Source organism: Pelecanus crispus, chromosome 17 (assembly GCF_030463565.1).
Source record: "Pelecanus crispus isolate bPelCri1 chromosome 17, bPelCri1.pri, whole genome shotgun sequence".
In the NCBI taxonomy this organism is placed as follows: domain Eukaryota; kingdom Metazoa; phylum Chordata; class Aves; order Pelecaniformes; family Pelecanidae; genus Pelecanus; species Pelecanus crispus.
The window spans coordinates 8,644,552-8,664,533 of NC_134659.1; the positions used below are offsets into that span (position 1 = coordinate 8,644,552).

Consider the following 19,982-nt stretch of genomic DNA (forward strand, 5'->3'; position numbering starts at 1 on the left):
GTGGCTCCCGCGGGGTCCCTGCCCCACGCAGGGGCCTTCCTGCGGCTCCCAGGAGCGGGGGCTCAGCCACATCGGTCGCCCTGGCCCCAAAGCCCGAGAGTTTGCAATAGAGACAGAAAAAAACCAAGAAGAGAAACCAGGATTCTCCTACCCCCTGGGTCGGGAGGGGAGACGGCACCTCGCGCTCTCCCATGGATGAGCCGAGCTTCCCCACACTCTGCCGGGACGCGCCGGAGCCCCGGTCCTCTCTGCTCGCTCGCCAGCCCCGCGCTCCGGGATACCAAAGGAAAAGGAGAGCAGCCCGGCAGGAGCGGTGGCTGGCGACGGCTCCCCTCTGCCTGGGCCGGCATGTCCGGGCCTCACAGAGTCGACTGCAGGTCGGGATCCACCATGGTCTCGCGGTCTGGAGACTCGATGTAGTTGGCGGCTTCCTGGAGCTTCAGCAGCATGGCCATCTGCGGGGAGAGGAGCGTGGCACCCAGCCCCAGGGGGACCAGAGCTCCAGGGATGCCCTGGGGAAGCCAAGGCCACCAGGCCCTCCTTGCCCTCCCATACAAACCAGCCACCCCAAGAAGCTCCTTAGAGAGTAAAGCAAAGCCCACAGATGCTGCAAAATCCCTCCCTGTCACCAGGATCTGGCCTTGGGCACAGCTGGGGTGCTCAAGGCTGAGCATGGCAAAGCAGTGTGGGGTGACAGGCCCCGGCACGTCAGCTGTGGCAGCCTGCTTCTGCTAGCAGCCTCTCCGGGTGATGCACCGGGACACGTACGTGTAAGCCCCAGTCTGTGTGTGCCTGTGTGTGACTCTGCGTGTGGACACGATGCCCCATGGAGCGCCACACCGTGCCCATTCGCTGGCACATCACAATGTGCCTCGGTGTGCAGCCTGCCCGCCGGTGCCACCACCCGGCACCCACCGCTCCTCCCAGGAGTGCAAAATGTTTCTGCATCCCCAAATCAGGCTTTTTACACTGAAAAATAACTGGGAGAGCAAAGCTCCACCTTGCTCTCCCCTCTCCACCAGCACCGCCCGGCCCACCTCCCAGCGCCCGGCGCAGCAGGGCCATACCAGAGGGTCCGAGTCCAGGGAGCTGGGCGTCGTGTCTTTGACGGTGCGCTCCTCGGGAGGGGAAACGGTGCTGTGGGGGCCAATGGTGGGTGGGGGCAGGTGGTACAGCTTGGACTGGTCCTGCTGTGCTGACGGCCAGGGCAGGGTGTCCCGCACCCACTCCACGGGGTCCTCCCAGGCTGCCTTCTGCCCGTGGACCTGCAGGCAGGGAGCAAGCGGCAGCCGCCTCTTCAGCACGTGCCAGAGCCTGTAACGTGGCACCCCGAGCCCCCCCGGGACAGGGCAGGGACTGACAGAGATGGCACCTGTGCCCAAAACCCCAGCACCATCCTGCTTCCCGCCCCATCAGACTGCTGCATCATCATGTCCCCAAGCACTGCTGGTTTGCGTTCCCACGTGCCAGGCGGCTCTGGGTACCTTGAGCCCATCTTTTGCCCCCTCCTGCAGGTAAGGGATGATGGAGTTGTTCCACAGATCGATGAACCAGGTCCGGAAATCCTCAATTCCAACGGGGCAGGACAGGAAGAAACAGGGACCTGCAGGGAAAGGCAGAGAGCGAAAATAGGAGCTGGGTTCTCCTGCTCCAGTCACTGGCCCCACGGCAGCAGAGCACCAAGGTGGACAAGCCTGGCTGCACCGGGTGCCCTGGGCTCAATCACCTCCTGGGAGCAGTGTCCGGGCAGCATCTGCCCACACATGGGCAGAAAGCAAGCTCGCAAGCAAGTAATGGGGCTGCTAAGTTCAATCTACCCCCCAAAAGCATGGTGAGGCAAAGGGAGACCTGCCTGGGAGAACACGGCTCCTCCGTGCCCGAGGAAGGGCGCCAGTAAGGCAGGCAGCCTTGGCTGACACCGTGGTGACAGCTCCCATGGGGCACAGGAACGCACACCACGCCGGCAGGAGCCACACCTGTGCGCATCGCCCACCGGCCTTTGGTTGCGTGGGACTGGGGGACACGGGGCAGCACGTCAGCCCCCCAAGCTCCTTTGGGAGGGTTTTGCCCCAGTCCCTGGGGGCTCCCAGCAGCATGAGGCAGAGGAGGGAGGTGTGCGGCAAGGCCATACCGATGAGGAAGTCGGAGGTGCTGTGTTTCTCCAGGAAGGTGTGCAAGTGGTACCACAGCTTGGGCACCCAGTCCAGCACGCGCAGCAGCTCCTCCTTGTTGGCATTGACGTCTGTGTCCGACTCCAGCAGCTTCCGCCGCAGGTAGCGCACCAGGAAGCCGTTGGCTGGCTCCACGTTGTTCGAGAAGGTCAGCATCCTGGGGGAAACTCAGGTGGTCAGGGCTGGGTCTCCACACAAGCTGTCCTGCTCCCCAGCACCCTCGGGGGACCTCCTAGCACCCCCACAAGGCATGTGCCCAAGGCTGGGGCATCAGCTCTTCCTGGGATGGCAGGGACAGGCCTGGGGCTCGGTCCCGGTCAGGGTCCCCAGTCACAGGATGTGTCCCCAGGACTGCCCAAGGGTAGGAGTGGTGGCCTCTGCCCCCCGCCCAACCCCACGGGGATGGTCCCCAGGGATGTACGATTCCCACCTGAAGCTGAGATGGAGGCCATGGTTTGGGGTCATCTTCACAGGCTGGTTGGTGGTCCCAATGATGTAGGGGCTGAGTGACAGAAAGAGATGGATCCATGAGAAAAAGCACCCTGCGCCACCCCTGCCCGTGGCAGAGTTGATCTGAGTGCAGCAGACACACGCAGCCATGCAGCCTCATCCCCACGAGCCCAGGGATCTTGCTGAGAGCAGTGGGGAGCATGCATGTGCCCGGGAGACTGCGCCGGAGGAGGGTGCAGTGGGACTCTCACCATTTGTGGTACTTGCAGGTGAGCGCACCGTTGACGAGCTCGCTGATGGAGCCCGCCTCGCTGAGGTCATCTAGGAGGATCACCAGCGGCACATCCGCCATGCCCGTCTCCCGGTCAATCTGGTTGGCCAGGTTGGAGAGGTACAGCTGCAGGTCCTGCAACGAAGGGGCCGGGTGTCACACATGGGGCCACGGCACGGCTGCCAACGGGGACCACAGCACCAGTGCCAACAGGGACATTGCTGGCTGCTGCAGGCCCTCACCTTGCAGGACTGCTGGTGCATGTTGAAGGTGCTGACGATGCCCTCGGTGACATCCCGACCCGAGCGTTCCACCAAGTACTCGGCCAGGCGGTTGGTCAGGTAGGTCTTGCCGGTGCCGCTGGGTCCCGAGAGGATGAGCCGCCGGTGCTTCAGCAGCAGGCTGATGTAATGCTGCATCATGGGCTTGGGGATGAGCGTCTCGAACACTAGGCTGTCCACACACTTCTCCTTCAAGCCTGCAGGCAGGGGAGGGCTGAGGGTCCCGCTAATGCCCCACGACACCGTGAGACAGAGGGAAGATGGGACAGCAATGGAGCCTCTCCACCACACTCACCTTTGAGCGTCACGACGATGCTGGTCAGGCCCCGGCGGCACAGCGGCAGCTCTGGCGGCTCTGCGTCTAGGACCCGCTTGATGTGGCTAATGCTGTAGCCGTAGACGGACTCGGTGCTGAGCCCCAGTGTGGAAGCAGGATCCATCTTGGTGATGTAATCCTATGTGGACAAGGACAGGGCTGTCAGTGCTCCCGAGGGCAGGGAGCAAACAGTGCTCAACAGCTCCAGGAGACCCTGGTAAGGACCTGGGCCAGGGAGCATCAGGCATGGTGGAGCAGTGTAAAAGGATGGCTCTCTGAAGAGGGGTCCTCATGCTCCTACCTTGAAGACCTGGCAGACAGCCTCATCCAGCATCTTCCAGTCCACCTTCCCGCTCACCTTGGTCCAGCCCAGGAAAAATTCCTGCTGCTTGAGGTCCTAGGAGCCAAGGCAGAGGTGTGCAGAGCTGGAGCACCGCATCCAGCCCCAGAGAGGCATTCTCTGCCCCTTGTCCAGGGCCATGGCACTGGGACAGGTCAGGCTCCCCAGACAGCCCACACTTACCCCCTTGATGATGTGCTGGGGCGGCATGCGCACCACAATCCGCAGAGTCAGCTCGTCCTTCTGGGTGCCAGCGCTGACAGCATCCATGGGGGACACATCTAGGGACAGAGCAGTGAGGCTGTGCCGGCAGGGAGAGCCGAGCCACCGGGCCGGACCGTGCCCAGCCTCAGCCAAATCCTGCTGTGGCCGATCCTGGCACCAGCGGCACGACAGATCCCCGTGCACAGCTGCCTCAGGTGAGCAGCAGCACGTTCCCACCACACACACGTCTGTCCCAGCCCTTCCCCATCTGCCAGCAGTTCCATCACCCCTACCTGCGTCCCCCAGGCTGGGGCTGAAGGCATGGCCAAGGGTGAGGCCCAGGGAGCGCCGCGGTGAAGAGGAGGCCGACGTGCTCGTGATGTGGCCGGGAACGGAGCCTGGCACTGCCGAGGGCCCCGGAGCCACTTTGAGCCGGTCATTCTCGGCCTTCAGGAGATCTACCTCCAGCTGGGGGAGAACCAGTTACGGCAAAGGGTGAGGAGCTGGACGCCGGCTAGCATCCCGGGGCTGCAGCACGGCTGTCGGGGTGCAGGGACTTTGGCCACCCAAGTGCTCAGAGCCAGCCGGGCTTCTGGCAGTGGTCCTCACCTGCATATTGTGCATGGTCTCCCGCAGCTGCTCCAGCTGGTGGGCCGAGTTGAGGGCCTCCAGGCGGATGTCCGTCAGCTTCATCTCCTTCTCCCACAGCTCTGACCGCAGCTCTGACACCTCCTTCTTCTCCGGCTCGCCCTCACCGTGGGCCTGGAAGAGCCTGGCCCAAGGGAGAGACAGTCTTGCACGTGTCCAGGGCAGGAGCCTGCAGCCCCCAAGACCGGCCCTCCCGACCCTGTGCTGCCCACCACGGCCCCACGTACTCAGCTGTGTCGATGCCCACAGAGGAGGACGTGGAGGATTTGATGGAGGGCGAGGCAGTCTCTGTGGAGCCATGCTGCAGCTTGGGGGAGGAGGGGGCCGACGAGTCCGGCGTGGCGATCTCCTCGATGTCCGAGTAGGACGAGGCTGATTTGGGTCCCTTCTTGATGCTGAAGGCCTTGTTGAAGGAGCTGCGTAGCTACGGGAGACGGAAATGTTCTTGTTAGGGACAACCCGACAGTGCAACCGTGCAAGCAGAGACCCGGCCCCATCCTGCCCCGGGCCACCGTCCGCCCAGGACCCACAGTCTGAGCTGGAACCAGTAACACCACATCCATCACCGAGGCAGCGCTGTGCCCACCACTGCCCCGGGGAAGGCACCAGCCTGACCCCGCTCCGCTGGCACAGCTGACGGATGTTGGTGCACAGCCCTCCGTGCCACACTCCAGCCCCAGCCTGCACGGGGCCAAACAGCCCCAGAGTGGGACCCGCGTCCTGGTCAGGCTTCCCCCAGCCCTGCTCCCCCCCAGCACCCACATCAGGGTGTTCAGGCACTGCACCAGCACCCTGGTCCTTCGGGAAGGGCCGACTCCATCCTCACATTCACCCCACCACCACCCTCCCAGCAAGTGGCGCTTTGGGGGACATCCTCCCCTCCAGCCGCTGCAGAGCCGTGGTCCTGGTGCAAGGGGACAATTTCAGCCCACACCCCCCTCCGCCCTGTGGGGTCCTCCTGGAAGGGCAGAGGGCCAGTCAACCCCCACGAGATGTCACCGGGGTCCCGGCCGGGCATGCAGCATGCACACAGCACACACACAGCAGTGAGCAGGTGAGCGTCGTGCCGAGGCCAGGGAGGGCGGATGGACACTGCACAGGGGCCAAACCAGGCCTGGCTCCCGCTTAAGTGCCACCAGCCTGCGGGAGAGCAGCAGGAGGGCACCCGGGGCTCACCCCGTGTCCCCTGGAGAGCCAGGGCCTGCTCTGAGGGGAGATGGGAGGAAGAGGGGATGGAGAACAGGCAAGATCCGGCCCAGCTCCCAGAGGCACCAGGCAGGCGGGTCTGGTGTGTCCCCAACAGCGAAAGCGTTGCATTTCAGCATAAAAAAACCAAGCGGGTGTTGGGCTCTGCTGATGGCGGGAGAGCAGGGGAGCACTGGGACCCATGTGGGTCCTGACGGGGACAGAGCCACTTGGGGCCACATCAGGCCAGCCCTGGCAATGTGGAGATGGGCAGCACCATGCCCCGGTGCCACAGGCAGGGGTGCAGCGGGGTCCCCATCCCAAAAGATCTGGCTACAGGGAGCCAGGAGAGTGCCTGCATTCCCCGGGCCAGGAAAGGGCTGTCCCCATCTGTGGGACAGGTCCCCATCCAAGCCCTTCCTGCTGCCTCAGGGCTGCTCGGGGCAGTTCAGCCCCTCTGTGTGGGTGCATGTTTTGGCCTTAACATCCAAGGAAGCAGCCAAGGTGTGCGCAGCCTGGCTGGGGGCCCTGGGATGGCCCGTGCTGGGGGTTAGTACCAGTGGGATGGATGGGATGGGTAGTGTTATGAGCACAGTCCCACAAAATGGAGCAAGGGCCCTGGCTGGGCACGGCATGGGGTGGAGGGGACGGTGTAGGACTTACCTCGTACACCTGGAAAAAAAGGGTTGAGGTCAGCATAGGGGGAGAGAAACAAAACAAAGCAAGACTTAATCACACGTCCAGCTTGGAGCTGCTTGGTGCAGGGAAGGGGCTGCCTGGCCAAGGTGTCTGGCTCCCCACATGGGCAGAGGGGAGACGTGGGGAAACCACAAGGGTGCAGGCATGCAGGACCAGGGCTGCAAAACTCCCAGAGGGGCTGGAGAAGTCCTGGCCAGCACATCAAGACACAGATCCATGGTGGCTACATGCTCCTTGCCAGTGCTGTCCCCAGGGGACACAGGGGACCAGCACCACAATGCCAAGGTAGGCCGAGAGCAGCTGGCTCGTGGGGCTGACCCTGGCCAGACCCTGCCAGCAGCTCCCCAAGCCCCGCTCCTCCTCCCAGCGCCTCATCCAACCCACCCAGCTCTTCTTCTTCTTCTTCTTGGCGTCAGCATCCTTGCTGCTGCCGATGCTGGAGTGGCTGGTGATGCTGTTGAGGCTGGAGATACTGTCAGAGGAGTTCTGCCGCTTGATGCGCAGCTCTGGGGCCAGCGAGAAAAGCAGGAGACACCAGGAAAGGAGGTATCAGCAAACTGCATCTGCCCCAATGCCAGAGCCACCTGCACTCTCCTCCCTGCACCCCTTCCCTTCTCCCACCCAAACACCTTCTGAGCTCTCGGAGCCACCTCGTAAGGTGAGGCGGGGCTCAGACACCACACAGGCGCTGCCATTTGGGACAGTGACCCCAAACCCCAGAGCACACATCCTTCTGCTGCTGCCCCAGGCCACCTCCCTGCCAGCACCCTGCACTCACATTGGTGTTTCAGGGCTAGAAACAGCACTCATGGGAACAAAGCCAGGACCAGCAGCCAAAACTGGGCTGCTGGCAAAGGGCTCGGTGAAGAGGTATCCTGGGGAGGACGACCATCCCGTCACCCCCAGGCACCAGCACCGAGATCTCCTGCAGTGACAGCTCTGGCCGTCTGACCAGATGCTCAGGGGTCCCAGGAGGGGAAGAGCTGCTGCCCGGGGGACCCTGCCTCCCGTCTGAGCATCCCACTGGAGCAAGGGGAGCCCTGGGGCCCTGTGCCAGCCCCGGGCAGGAGCAGCCCAGCTGGGCTTGGGCGAGGGGCTCAGGAAGGGCTGCAAACCCACCCAGTGCGGGGGTGGCGAGCCATGCCTTACCTTTGGGGGTGACATCGGTGCCATTCAGGGCGCCCTGGATGACAGCTTGGGCCTCCGAGTTCTTCTTCTTCAGGAAGTCGATGGTCTCTCGCAGGTCCAGCAGCTCCGTGTCCTGGGGGAGCACAGCCGGGAACCATGGAGCACGTTCCAATGGCACAGGGCCCACCCGGGAGCACCCTTTGGGCGGGCAGTGCCGCAGCAGGCTCACCCAAGCCCAGCATCCCCCAGCCCCATGAGCACCCTCCCGCACCACCAGTGCCCCCCAGGGCCCCCTTGGCACCCCCACAGCACCCACCTTCTCCTCAGCGGTCTCAGCCAAGTGCCGCAGGCGGGATGTCATGCTCACCAGGCTCTGCTCAAAAGCCGCCACCAGGTTGGCCTGGGAGAGGCAGAGAAATGGGTGAGCACCCACGCCTAGGCGAGCACCCGCGGCCACGCGAGCACCCACGGCCGGGTGTGGGATACGAGAGGCCGGAGAGGGGAAATCAAGGCTCTCGCGGGTGCAGGCTGGCACCAGCCCCACGCACTGCGGGGACACAGAGCGGCATGGCCTGCAGCGAGCAGCGGCTGCTGCAGGGACTCACATTAGCAGACAGCTGGGACGTCAGGGTGGCCACCTTCTCCTGCGAGGACTCCAGCTCACGGCGCAGCTTGCGGATTTGCTGTGGGGAGAGAGTGGAGGGAGTGAGAGGGGCCAGGCACTCGCCCTCGCCGCAGCAGCAGGGGCGGGTGACGAGCAGAGGGCACGGGCTCACCTCAGACTGCATCTTCTCCTCAGCCTGTCAGCACGAGAGCAGAGAGAGACAGACAGACAGAAGCAGGCAGTCAAAAGGGCAGCGAGGCAAGGACAGGCTCGGCACAAGGCAGAGGCATGCACAGAGCCCCCCCATTCCCACCCGGGCCCCCCCAGCCATGCACAAAGCGGCGCAGCACGGAGGCGGCTCTTACGGAGGAGTAGGTGGAGGACGCGCTCGAGGCCAGGGACAGCACCGATCCATGAACTGCAACAGAATAAAACCCGGCACGTCAGGGTGCCCCAGGCCAGCGGCATCCCCAGGGGCTGCAGGAGCAGGGCACAGCAGGGCGCAGGGGACAGAGCTCCCAGCGGAGGCGGGCTCTGGGGGGGCCAGGGATGGCAGCTGCTCAGCACTGCCCGTTTCTCGGCACGTGGCTGGCGAAGTGCCTGGGCACACAGCCCGCAGCAGGGCGTGGGGAGCACCCTCCACCTGCACCTTCCTCTCCGGCTGAGCCCGGGGGCTCTGCCACCCTCCCTGGCTGCCTGGGTCCCCCCCTCCCTTGTGCCACAACATCCTGGGGCCAACCCAGGGACCCCAGGCGGGCTGTGGCCCAGAGCAGATCAGTGCAGAGGGGTCCACCACAGCCCTCGGGGCTGCCGTCCCCTGCTCTGATGCCGAGGACGGGATACACAAACCCATCTGACAGTGCCGCAGCAGCGCCAGGAGGAAGGGACAAGCATGTGGGGAGCCCTGCCGCCACCCTGCCTGGAGCCGCCTTCGCCAGGGCCGGAGCGCAGCACGCTCTCACCGTCGTCCACAGGGTCCCGGAAGGAGCCCGAGCGGATCATGCCCTTGGGCTTGTCGGCCAGGGAGAGAGTGCTGCCCATCTGGGACGTACTGTACAGCTCGAAGGTGGAGTCGTGGGTGGGGATGCTGTTGGAGCGGGTGATCCGCGGGGTTGCGGCAGCAGTGGGGCTCACTGCAAGGAGAAGGCGGGGGAGAAGCAGGGTCAGAGCCACGCCAGGGACCTGGGACCAGGACGGGGAAGCAGGGCGAGGAGCAATCCACGAGAGCTGGGGTACAGAGAGGAAGCAGGGATTGTGGTCCCAAAGCAGGGGGGCTGGGGGAAAGCTAAAATGCAGATCTACGCTGGGAAGACCAGTGCCAAGGTAACCACAGGGCCGAGAAAAAAATGCATTGCCCCATGGCAAAGCGGGCACCACCATGCCAGAGGCAGTCACCTCTGAGTGCAGGAGGGGAGCACCTCATCACCCACTGCCCCCCACCAGCAGCCCCAACCCATCTGCCTGCACCCCCCAAACCCTCTGGGAACACATCGGTCCTGGCAAGAGCAGGGCAGGGCTCACCCCTTGCCCTGCCAGGCACCCCTCGAGGAGCAGGGGGCTGTGGGCAGAGCCCCGAGGGTGGATGAGACACCCTGAAGCAGACGTGATGGACATCCCTGGTCCCTGGGCACAACCCAGCACCTCGGTGGGCCAAAAGCACCAGGCACTGGGGGTTAGGGCTGCTGGGGGTGTCGAGGAGAAAGCAGCATCCAGGGCAGCATCAGCAAGTCGCACGGGGAGCACGGGGCGGTGGGGAGCAGGAGGGACAGGGCTCGCCGCAAGCGGAAGGGGGCTGGCAGCGGAGGGCACTGACCGATGCTGGTGAGCGGACCCTTCCCAACCAGTGCCATGGGGAGGGCAGGGGGCGAGGGCAGCTCCTGCTGGTCGTCTGACTCCAGGAGCCCGCTGCTGACGGCATGCGAATGGCGCCGCTCCTTGGCCTCCTCCTGGGAGTGGAGCTGGTACCTGGGGAGCGGAGCAGAGACAGGCATGGCGAGGTGGACCAGCACCATCCTGGCTCCTGGCCGCTGCACTGCGGCCCAGCCTCCCCGGCACGGAGGGCACCGCCAGCTCCCTGCGGAAAGCTCCACAGGCCCACCCTCCCTCCCCAGCACTGTCCAAAAGTGATTCAGGCTCTTTTACCTCAACCCCTTCTTGGGCAGTGTGTTCCTGTCGCGGTTGGCACTGGAAGGGAAGGAAAGATCAGTCACATCCTTGCACAGACGAGGGAAGGTGCCGTGGGGGTTCAGCCGTGGGGACAGCAGGCTTTTCCCCAGAAGTGTAGCAGGAAGAGCCCCGAAGCAGGCAAAGGTCACGGCAGGGTGGCAGGGAGGGATCTGAGCCCGCAGAGGTGCGTCGGCAGCCCCATGCCCTCCCTCCAGCCATACCTGTCCAGATGTGCGAGCCGAGGGCTCCCGCTCCAGCCGAGCTCCCCTGCCTCCTCCTCCTCCTCCGTGCCGGCGGGGGGTGCGGCAGCAGGGGCAGGGGTGGTGGTGCTGCCCCCCGAAAAGGCACTGGGCAGGCTCATGGGCATCTGCAGGGACTCCATGCTGCGGTGCAGGCCTGAGAGCTTGGGGTACATCCTGCCCTCCTTGGGGACGCTGAAGCCACCCATGAGCTCCAGGCCCTGGGAGAAGCTGGCCGAGTTGATGTTGAGGATGGGGGCAGGACTGGGGCTGAAGCAGGGTGCGAGATGCCCGCCGGCCGGGTGCAGGTCCTGGAGCTTGGCAGTGTGTGGAGGGTGTAGCTCGCTGGAGGAGGGGAGGTCCAGGCTGTTGGAGTTGACCTTGTCCAAGTTGGCCAGCGAGGGAGGCTTCACATAGGTCTTGGCAGCCGCTCTGGAGGAGGGAAAATGGGTGAGGAAGCAGGTGAGACTGGGGTGCTGAGCACGGCTGGGTGCTGGGCACAGCCGTGCCGGGCACCTGCTGCCCTCAGAGGTGGAAGGGTCATACCTGAGCGGTGTGGGGGGCAGCTCAGCCACCTTGGCCGCTGGCGGGAGGTTGGCCTGGGCTTTTGGGGTGCTCTCAGGCGAGCTGACGCTCTTCAGCGTCCCACACTCAGAGTCAAGCGCCACTGCCTTGGCCTTGGCCTTCTCCTTCTCGCGGTCCGTCTGGTTCACAGGGGCCGGCGTGCCACGGCCGGCACCGATCTTGGATGGTTCCTTGAGTCGCGACACCGAGATGCTGCCCTGCTTGGTGCTCAGCAGGCTGGGATCGATGCTGCTGCTGACCGGCCGGTTCGCGCCGCGGCCACCAGTCACGCTCATGGAGCTGGACTTGGCTGGCCGGGGCAGGCTGCGGTACTGGATGTTGGAACGAGCCCCTGGGGCCAGGAAGCCGGGCTCAGCTGTGTTGGAGACGTCCAGGCTTGTCTTCCTCCCGCTGACCGGCTTGACGGGGATGCCGGAGCTCTTCTGGATCTTGCCGAGCGTGGCTGAGCCCCCGGCCTGCATGACGGTGGCCGTGCCAGTGGTGGGAGCCGGTTTCTTATAGCCAAAGGAGCTGGAGGCCGAGGGGCGCGTGAGACCCGAGGGTGGCTTCTTGGCGTCGGCGATGCGGTCGCGGCCGGCATCAGAGGAGGAGCGCTGCAGGCCTGTGCTCTTCACAGACAGCTTGCTCTTGTCGGTGGCTTTGGTCTCGGGCTTGCCTGGTGGGCAGGGAAGGACGGGTTAGTGTCCCAGGAGGCTCTGGGGACATCTGGGTGCCAACTAGCTCAGATCGGACACCAGCACTGGAGATGCAGGGACGTGATGCAGATGAGGGACATGCCACTGTCTAGATATTGCGGCAGAGCCACGGCCAGGTGCCCGGTGCACCCACCCAGCCCGAGCCTGGTGCATGGGGCCAGACCCACAGCCTGCCGGCAGGGACGCACCGCCCTGCCACCCCCGCCAGCCCCCGCCCTGCTGGGCCTGAGTGCAGGCACAGGGCGTCCCGCGGGCGACGTGCTCGGGGAAGGCCCACAAAGATGCCACCCAACCCTCTCCCCACCAGAGAAGCTGGACCCTACCCGGATCGGGTCTCACCTGCCACTTTGAGGGTGCTCTGGGCCGTGTGGGTGATGGGGGAGGTCACGGCCACCGGAGGGGTCTTGCCCTTCTTCAGTGAGCCTGGGGTGCCCAGGCTGACGGGCTTCTTCAGCTCGCCGCCCTTGGGCCCCTCCTCACCGCCCTCCGAGGGCTCCCGCCGCCACTTGGAGGAGCCGTGCTCCATCTTGAGGCTGCTGCTGTCGTAGTCCAGCTTCTTGGGTGCCTTGTCCTCACCCTCCCCGTACCAGCTCAGCCCACTCTCTGCCAGCGAGCGCTTCTCCGAGTCCGTGCGCAGCTGCAGGCAGAGCAGAGTCAGGGGTGCTCCTGACACCCACCCCAAACCCATCCCCAGGGAGCACCAGCCAGCTGGGAGAGGGATGCACCAGACACCATGTGCCGTGCCTCAGTTTCCCCACGCCAGCACCCCCCATCCCCTCCCTCTCAGAGTGGCTGCGGCACCAAGCCGGGCCCGGCGCTAGCAAGGGTGCGGGCACCATGGGCACCTACCGCTATGGCCGAGTTCCTGCGCGAGGCGGTGGGGGTGGAGGGCAGGGAGTTGAGCGAGGAGCTGGCGTTGAACTCCTCTGAGCTGAGGTTGTCAGAGGCATCGCTGAGGCCGCTGCTGATGGAGCTGCTCTCATCCCAGCTGCAAGGGCAGAGACAACATCAGCCCCCTGCCCAGCCCCAGCCCTGCCCGGCGGGTCCTGCCACCCGTGGGATTTCCCCGCTCCGGGGGCTGCCGGGGCACAAACCTCAGCTCCCGGCAGCGCCTGCTGCAGGGCCATGACAGGGAGCTGGCACTCAGCGGCTGTGGCTGGCTCCGGCCCAGCCTGGCACAGGCTCGGTGCCCCGCAGCAGACAAGCCCCAGTGACCCCACGCCACCCTGATAAGGCCCCTGTGGGCGTTTTCTGGGGATGGAGGGTACCAGCACAGCACAGGGAGGTCAGCGCCTACGCCGGCAGAGCTGGCAGCACCGCAGTTGGCCCCAAGCCCCCTGCAACCTGCCCCGTCGAGAGGGTCGGGACGATTGCCGGAAAGGGCAGGGACCAGCTGGAGTAAACTAAAGAGCCACCACGCAGCATCCACCCTTCCTCGGGTGGTCCCCACCCACCGCCTCGCTGCAGCCTGCTCCCCCCAGTCCAGCACCCAGCACCCACAGTGGGCACAGGCAGCAGGTACGGGCACCACTGCCATGCCAGGGCAGCTGCTCCGTGCCGGGGGCTCAGTGGACCGTGCACAAGCCCATCTCCAGGGCTGTCAGTCAGCACTGCGCCAGGGCAGCAGCTGCCCGTGCCCCCCACGGGCCTGGCCAGCTCTGCAGCGTGGGGCTGTGCCCACGGCAATCCAGCACAGACGGGCACAGAGCGTTTTCCAGCAGGATGAGCACGGCCCCTTTCAGGTCAGCAGCTGAGTAGGTCAGCAAGGCCCCGCAGCCTCCGAGGGGGCTGCCAGAGGCTGGGGGTGACAAGCAGTGGCGAAGGAGAAGGGAGCAGAGCCGGGGGGCTGCAGCCAGCACCGGTCCCTGCCAGAGATGCCCGTTCCCCGACACTGGGGCCACAGAGGTGCAGGAGGAGCCCGTAAGCACCAGAGCCCCAGCAGCTGGTGAAGCTGCTTAGCATCACCCACTGTGACCCTGGCTGAGCTGGGGACAGGGCAGTGTGGCCTGGCAGAGCGGAGGGCTCCTGCTGGGCACCTCTGCCAACAAGGGTGCCAGGGCACAAGCAACAGCCGCCACCACCAGCTCTGGGATGCCCAAACCTCAGGCCAGAGCAACGCAGGCAGCTCCAGCACCCTCCAAGCAGCCCCGTGTGCCCTGCTCTTCCCAGACATCGGGGACTGGCCAGAGCTAGGATGGACACAGCCCCCTGCATCCCCCTGGCAGCTTCTGGGCAGAGCCCTGCAGGCACTGCTGCCCAGGAAGGGATTTAATTACAACCGCGTGCCCGGGACGTGCTGCTGAGCTGCCCAGCTCCAAGCATCTCCCACCACCAGCCCCTGTGCTGAGGGTAACTTCTCACCAGGACAGAAATCCCCATCCCAGAGCACGAAGCAAAGCTCCTCTCCCAGGCTGGCACCATTCTTGCAGCAGGCAGCACTGGGAGCAAGGCAGGGCTTTGGCGAGCTGCGTGCTACCGGCACATGGCGGTGACCAAATACGGTGCTGGGTCTCTTCAGCTTGGCTTTCGTGGCCCAGCAGGGCAAACCCCAAATGCTCTCCCAGCCTTGGACGGGAAGCCCCTGCTGCCCCGGCGCCAGGCATCTGGAGAGTCCCGGAGAAACAGGCACAGGGCCGGGGGCTGAACCGGGGCAGGAGGTGATCCCAGATCCTCCCTAGCAACCCCATGCCAAGGAAGGGCAACGCCGAAGGTCACAGGAGACATCCCAAAAGCACTCAAGCCACGGGGTGAGGCCTGGGAGCCAGCCGCCCGCTGTGGGGTGTCTCTGGCTCCCTTATGAGGCACACAGCTGCCACACCGAGGGGTCCCCAAAACCGGCATGCGTACGCGGTAGCCGGCACAGCAAGGAAAGCCGCAACTCAGGCTGCACCGCAGCACCGACAGCCCCTCGGCAAACACAAACTCTGAGAGCACAGCCGAGTCCTAGCACCCTGGTCCTGCCGGCCGAGGCCACCCGAGAGCCCCCGCAGACCCCAAAGGGAGGGCGGCCATGCCGCAGCGTCATGCTGGGGGCTACAACTCAATTGCTGCTTTGTGCTCCAGCCCCTCCATCTTACACAGAGCGATTCCCCACCTCCCTTCAGCCGGCGCCGCACCAAACCACGCTGACCCGCCAGCCCCGCGCCCCTCTGCGCCGGCAGCTCCCGGGGAACCGAGCCCCACGGGCAGCGGCGGCTGCGGCACCGCGATCGTCCCGCAGCGCTGCCCCGCACCGGCCGGGCGGGCGGGAACGCGGCCCCGGCCGAAGGGTCCCGAGCGGCCCCGGTGCTGCGCCCCCGACCCCGACCGCGACCCGAGGGGGTGGCGGCGGCCGGGGGGCAGCAGGGGACGGCCCTGGCCCACGGCGCGGTGCGAGGGGCTGCGTGGGGCTGCTCCGCTCCGCGCCCCCCCGCCCGGGCACGCAGCCCGGCACCCCGGTGCCCGCCGCCGGCCGGGGGTACCGGAGCCCCGGGAGCCCCGCGGGGGCCGGCGCGGCCGCGCTGCAGGTGCGAGGCGGGGGCCGGGGGGCTCGTCCCGCTCCCGGGCCCGGCGGGGCCGCCCCGATGCTGCGGTGCCGGGCGCGGCCGCGCTGCCCGGGTCCCCCCTTCCCCCCCGCGGCGCGGCCGAGACAAAGCAGCGCCCGCGGTGCGGCCCCGGGGCGCGGGGCTTTGTCTGCCGGGGCCGGGCTCCGGCCGCCCGCCCGCCCCGCCCGGCGCCGGCCCCGCTGCGGTGCCCCCCGTGCCCGGTACCTGCTGGCCAGGCGCGGGGCGCGGCGCGGCCCCCCCGCCCGCAGCATGGTGCTGCCCGCGGCCCCGCCGGGCGCGGCGGGAGGGGCGGGAGGGGCGGCGGGACCGCCCCGCGCTGCCCGCGCCTTAAAGCGGCAGCGGCCCCGGCACGGCCTCCCCGCGCCGCTGCCCCCGAGCCCCGCCGGGGTGGGCCCGGGGTCCCGGCTCCCGGCCCCGCCGCTCCCAGTGCCCCCCGCCCCCAGCGCACAGCCCCGCGGCCCCGCATCCGGCGCCCCCCGCCCACGGCCCCCCGCCCCCGGTGCCCCCCAGCCGCAGCCCGGCACCCCCGGCTGCCCCCAGGGCCCCCCGGCTGCCCCCAGGGCCCCCAGCCCACACTCACGTCCCCACAGGCAGCACCAGTGCCCCCCAGTCCAGCCCACACGTGGCACCAGTGCCCCCAGGCCATCCCGCTCCTGGCCCCAGCGTCCCCCAAACCCCCCCAGTCCCCCCCCCGGCTGCGGGCCCCGCGGGGGGCTCTGCCCCTGCCCAGCCCCGCGGGGGGCCGGGGCGGCTGCTCCCCACAGCCCCGGCTCCTGCGAGGGCACCCACGCCTGCACCGCTCTGCGCCGCATCGACCGAAAAGCCGATTTCTGCCCTTTTTTCTTTCTCTCTCGCATGAGAGCGGGAGCTGCGCCCCAGGGCAGGGTCCTCGCCGGGATGGTGACCCCGGGGACACCTCTGCCCGCCCAGCCATGGCGGGCAGAGAGGGTTAACTGCAGCCTTGGCAAAACAGACCCGGTCCCTGCGGACTGGGAAATAAGTAATTCCTTCCTCACGCCTTCCTCTGCGAAGCAACGGCAACGCCTCTTGGCTCCCTCCCCGCCGCGCAGCCGGGAGGGCCGGGGATGCAGGACTTCGGTGCCCGACCATCCCCGTACCCACCGATCAGACCCTGCCCGCACCCACCATCGCCACAGCGGCTCTCGGCCCTCGGCCGGAGCTCTCAGCCGGGAGGCCGGCGGTGTCACCGCCCCGGCGCGGTGCGGTACCTCCCGCAGGCGGCCGGCCCTGCCGTGGGGTGATGGCCCCACGTCGGTGTGCGCCAATGGGTGCGGCGGCACGGGCCGTCCAGCATCGCACCCCCGCGGTCCCTCCGGCCTGGCACGCCGCCGGATGCTGTCCCCTCCCGCCGCTCCTCCTGGCCGGCTGCCCCGGCCCCACCACGGCCGGCTCGGGCAGCACTTGGAGGAGCAGCTCTGGCTTCCACTGGGCCCAGATCTGCACTTGGGGTGCCCATGGCGGCAGGGGGGAGCCAGCCTGGCACAGCAGCCACCAGGAAAGGCAGCTTTGACCCTGCCAGAGCCGTGAGTCGGGTGCAAGAAAATGGTGCAGAACCGCCGCTGGCCACAGCAGCCCTGCCGCGGTGGCACACACGCACACGTGCAATGCCCCGCCAGCACCAGACCCCTTCACAGAGGAGCACCCCCAGCCCATTTCTCAGCAGCAGCTGCTTTTGGAGCCAGAGGGTTTGAAGTCTCCCTGCTTCACCCGTCTCATGCCGGCACACCCGCCCGCAAGCCAGGCAGACCCACCGGCACTAGCCGGGGCTCCCGGCACTTGTGTCCTGCCAGGCTGGTGCTGTCGAACCCCCACCGCCCGCCCCAAGTCCACCCCAGATTAAAGCGAGCCCCTCTTGGTCCGCCCCGGCCCTTTTCTCCTGCTCTGCCGTGGTCGCTGCAGGGGAGGAAATATGGGGCTTGCACTGGGGGGTCTCCACACCCCACATCCCTGGGTCGCTGGCACCGAGGGGGCTCTGTGGACGTGCCCCATTACAGCCTCACCCTGCTCTGGCAGGACCCGTGAGGAAACCATGGGCACAGCCGGGGCTCTTCCCTCCCTCCCCTTCTCCTCCACTTAATGGGGCAGAAAAACCAATTAGCTGCATAAATCACGATCGGGGGGGGTTGGGGACTCCCCGCGGGCACGGGCAGGGGTGGCTCTGCTTCCCCCTCACAGGAACCGCCTGTCTCCCATCTCAGGAACCGCCTCAGGGCATCACGACACCCATACCCCCTTCCCAGGCTCCCTCAGGATCCCACAGCCCCCTGCACGCCCCCCATGCCCCTTTAACAGCCCCGACCCCCCAGGATCCCTAGAGAACCCTGCAGATTCACTTACAACCTCCCAGATTTCTCTAAGTTCTCCCCAGACCCCCCTAAACCCCTGTGTACCCCCCAGTGCCCCCCAAACCCCCAGGTACCCCCCCAGATAGCGCCAGCCCCCACCACCAGCCCGGCTACCCTGACCCCAGGTGCTTCCCGCTTGCACTTCGGGTACCGGGACCTGGCACCCTTCACTAAAGCCGCGCTCAGAGGAACGGGGGGCTGCAGAGACCTTGCAGATGGGGAAACTGAGGCAGGGAAGGGGGCCTGACTCGCCTGAGCTCACCCAGCAGAAGAGGATCAGCGTCACATCCCAGCAGCTGCTCCAGTCCCCCGTCCCCCGGGCAGCACTGCCTCTGGTCCCCCAGCCCCCCAGGTCCCCGAGAGGTGCGGGGGACTCCCCCCACGGGAACGCAGAGCGTGTGTGGCCCCCGCGAGGGGGGACCCGTGGCCAGGCTGCGCCTCCGCTCCAGCTCTGCGCTGCCGACGCAGTAATAGCAGGGTCCGATTTCCCTGAGGCGGCGAGGCCGATGCCGTGGGGGTGTCAGCCAGCGCTCGCCCGCCGGCAGCAATGAGATCAGCCGCGGACCCCAACCACATGCCGGGCCGCCATGCCAGCAGGCTGCTGAGCTCAGCCGGCCCCGCTGCGGGGGGAACAACGCGAGGTCACCCCCTGCCCCCCCCCGAGCTGTGGAAACCCCAGAGGAAGTGTGTCCCCGTGCGGGGATCTCCATCTGTTTCGGGAAGGGTGACACACGAAGCCGCGCTCGGGCCCACTGCGGTGGCACGGCAGGCTGCGGCGGCTGCGTGTGGTGGTCAGAGAGTCCCAGGGCAGCACCGGGGTGGGGGAGCAGCGTGACTCAGCCTGCTTGCGAAATTCCTATTTTTCCCGTTGTCTGGATGAGCCGGTGGCCTCGGACACCTCCGCCCGCAGCGGCCGGGCCCCTTCGCAGGCGGCAGGGTAGCACGTGGCAGGCAGCAAAGCCAGGACTTGAGCTCCCCAGGCAGCAAGCAGGCAGGCAGCCGGGTTTGGGGGGCAGATCCCCCCGAGCAGCTCTCCCCAGGGCGTGTGGGCGTGCGAGGTCCAGCCCTGGGCTCAGCTCTGCTCCGTGTCCGTGCCCAGGCCCACCAACGAGCCGCGGAGGCCAGCAGCTTCCCAAATCCTCGGCATGCGCTGACCCCTGGGTGCCCCGCACCCTCTGAGCCCCGTAACCCCAGGATCCCCTTCCCAAAACACGCTTCGTGCAGCCACTGGCACAGCAGCCCAGCCCGGGCAGTCCCAGGGGTCAGGGTCACCGCTGGACACCTGGACCCGAACCCCAAAATAAGGAGCCGGCTGGCACGCAGCGCAGAGGAAGGGCGCTTCGATGGTGGCGGTGCCCAGTGGGGTTTTGGGGCCCCTTTCTGGGCCCGTCCCCTGTCCCCAGCCGGAGGGAGGAACCCCGCCGAGCCCCGGCACGCGGCGCAGCGCAGCAAATATTTATCCAACACCGCTCCCTGCCGCCACCCCGGCCGGCTGGGCTGAGGCCCCGTACACACGCCGGGCCACGTGCGGGGCCAGGGCCATGCCCCGCGGGATGTCCCCGACGAGCAATGACTTCACGGGCTCGCCGGGACGGCGGCGAGGGGTCAGGCTGGACCGGCCAAAGCCGAGCGAGGGGCGTTCGAGGGAAGGGAGCAGAGCGCCAGCGCCAATCCTGCTCGGAGCCGAGAGGAGGGCGGCCGCTCCCCCGCCGCTCTCGGGGAGCGGAGCCAAACATCTGCTCCCACCTCCGGGCTGCGCCGAGCTCAAGTAGCTGCGAGGAAGCCGGAGCCAGGCCAGCCGGAGCGTGGCGGGTGCCCCCTCAAGAGCATCCCTCCCGGAGGAATGCTGCTGGGAGCCCCCAGGCCTGCTGGGGAGAAGCAGGCCCTGCAGCGCCTGGCTGCCAGCAGCACCATCGCGGTGGCCTGGGACGGTGCCCGGGGCGTACTGTGAGCTGGGGACATGTGCCCATCCCCGAGCCGCGCGGTGCCCTGTGGTCCTGACGCCAACGGCTGCTGCCATGGCTCCATTTCATGCCCACAAAGAGTCAGGGCAGTACCCCGCTCACGGGGGTGCGGGTGCTGCCACCAC

General features: G+C 67.1%; 1 protein-coding gene across 1 annotated transcript in view; it reads right to left on the reverse strand.

Moving 5' to 3' along the window:
* Window positions 1-359: 359 nt before the first annotated feature.
* Window positions 360-19,982, reverse strand: part of NAV1 (neuron navigator 1) — a 60,724-nt gene continuing 41,101 nt past the window's right edge. The window contains 27 exon segments of the mRNA XM_075722572.1: window positions 360-455; window positions 1,068-1,265; window positions 1,485-1,603; window positions 2,132-2,328; window positions 2,602-2,673; window positions 2,873-3,027; window positions 3,135-3,370; window positions 3,469-3,628; window positions 3,791-3,886; window positions 4,013-4,110; window positions 4,327-4,501; window positions 4,643-4,826; window positions 4,894-5,105; window positions 6,530-6,538; window positions 6,950-7,071; window positions 7,715-7,826; window positions 8,010-8,093; window positions 8,299-8,376; window positions 8,470-8,493; window positions 8,663-8,715; window positions 9,260-9,430; window positions 10,111-10,262; window positions 10,440-10,481; window positions 10,685-11,134; window positions 11,249-11,942; window positions 12,322-12,619; window positions 12,832-12,970. Coding sequence (XP_075578687.1) covers window positions 360-455; window positions 1,068-1,265; window positions 1,485-1,603; window positions 2,132-2,328; window positions 2,602-2,673; window positions 2,873-3,027; window positions 3,135-3,370; window positions 3,469-3,628; window positions 3,791-3,886; window positions 4,013-4,110; window positions 4,327-4,501; window positions 4,643-4,826; window positions 4,894-5,105; window positions 6,530-6,538; window positions 6,950-7,071; window positions 7,715-7,826; window positions 8,010-8,093; window positions 8,299-8,376; window positions 8,470-8,493; window positions 8,663-8,715; window positions 9,260-9,430; window positions 10,111-10,262; window positions 10,440-10,481; window positions 10,685-11,134; window positions 11,249-11,942; window positions 12,322-12,619; window positions 12,832-12,970 — 4,426 coding nt within the window.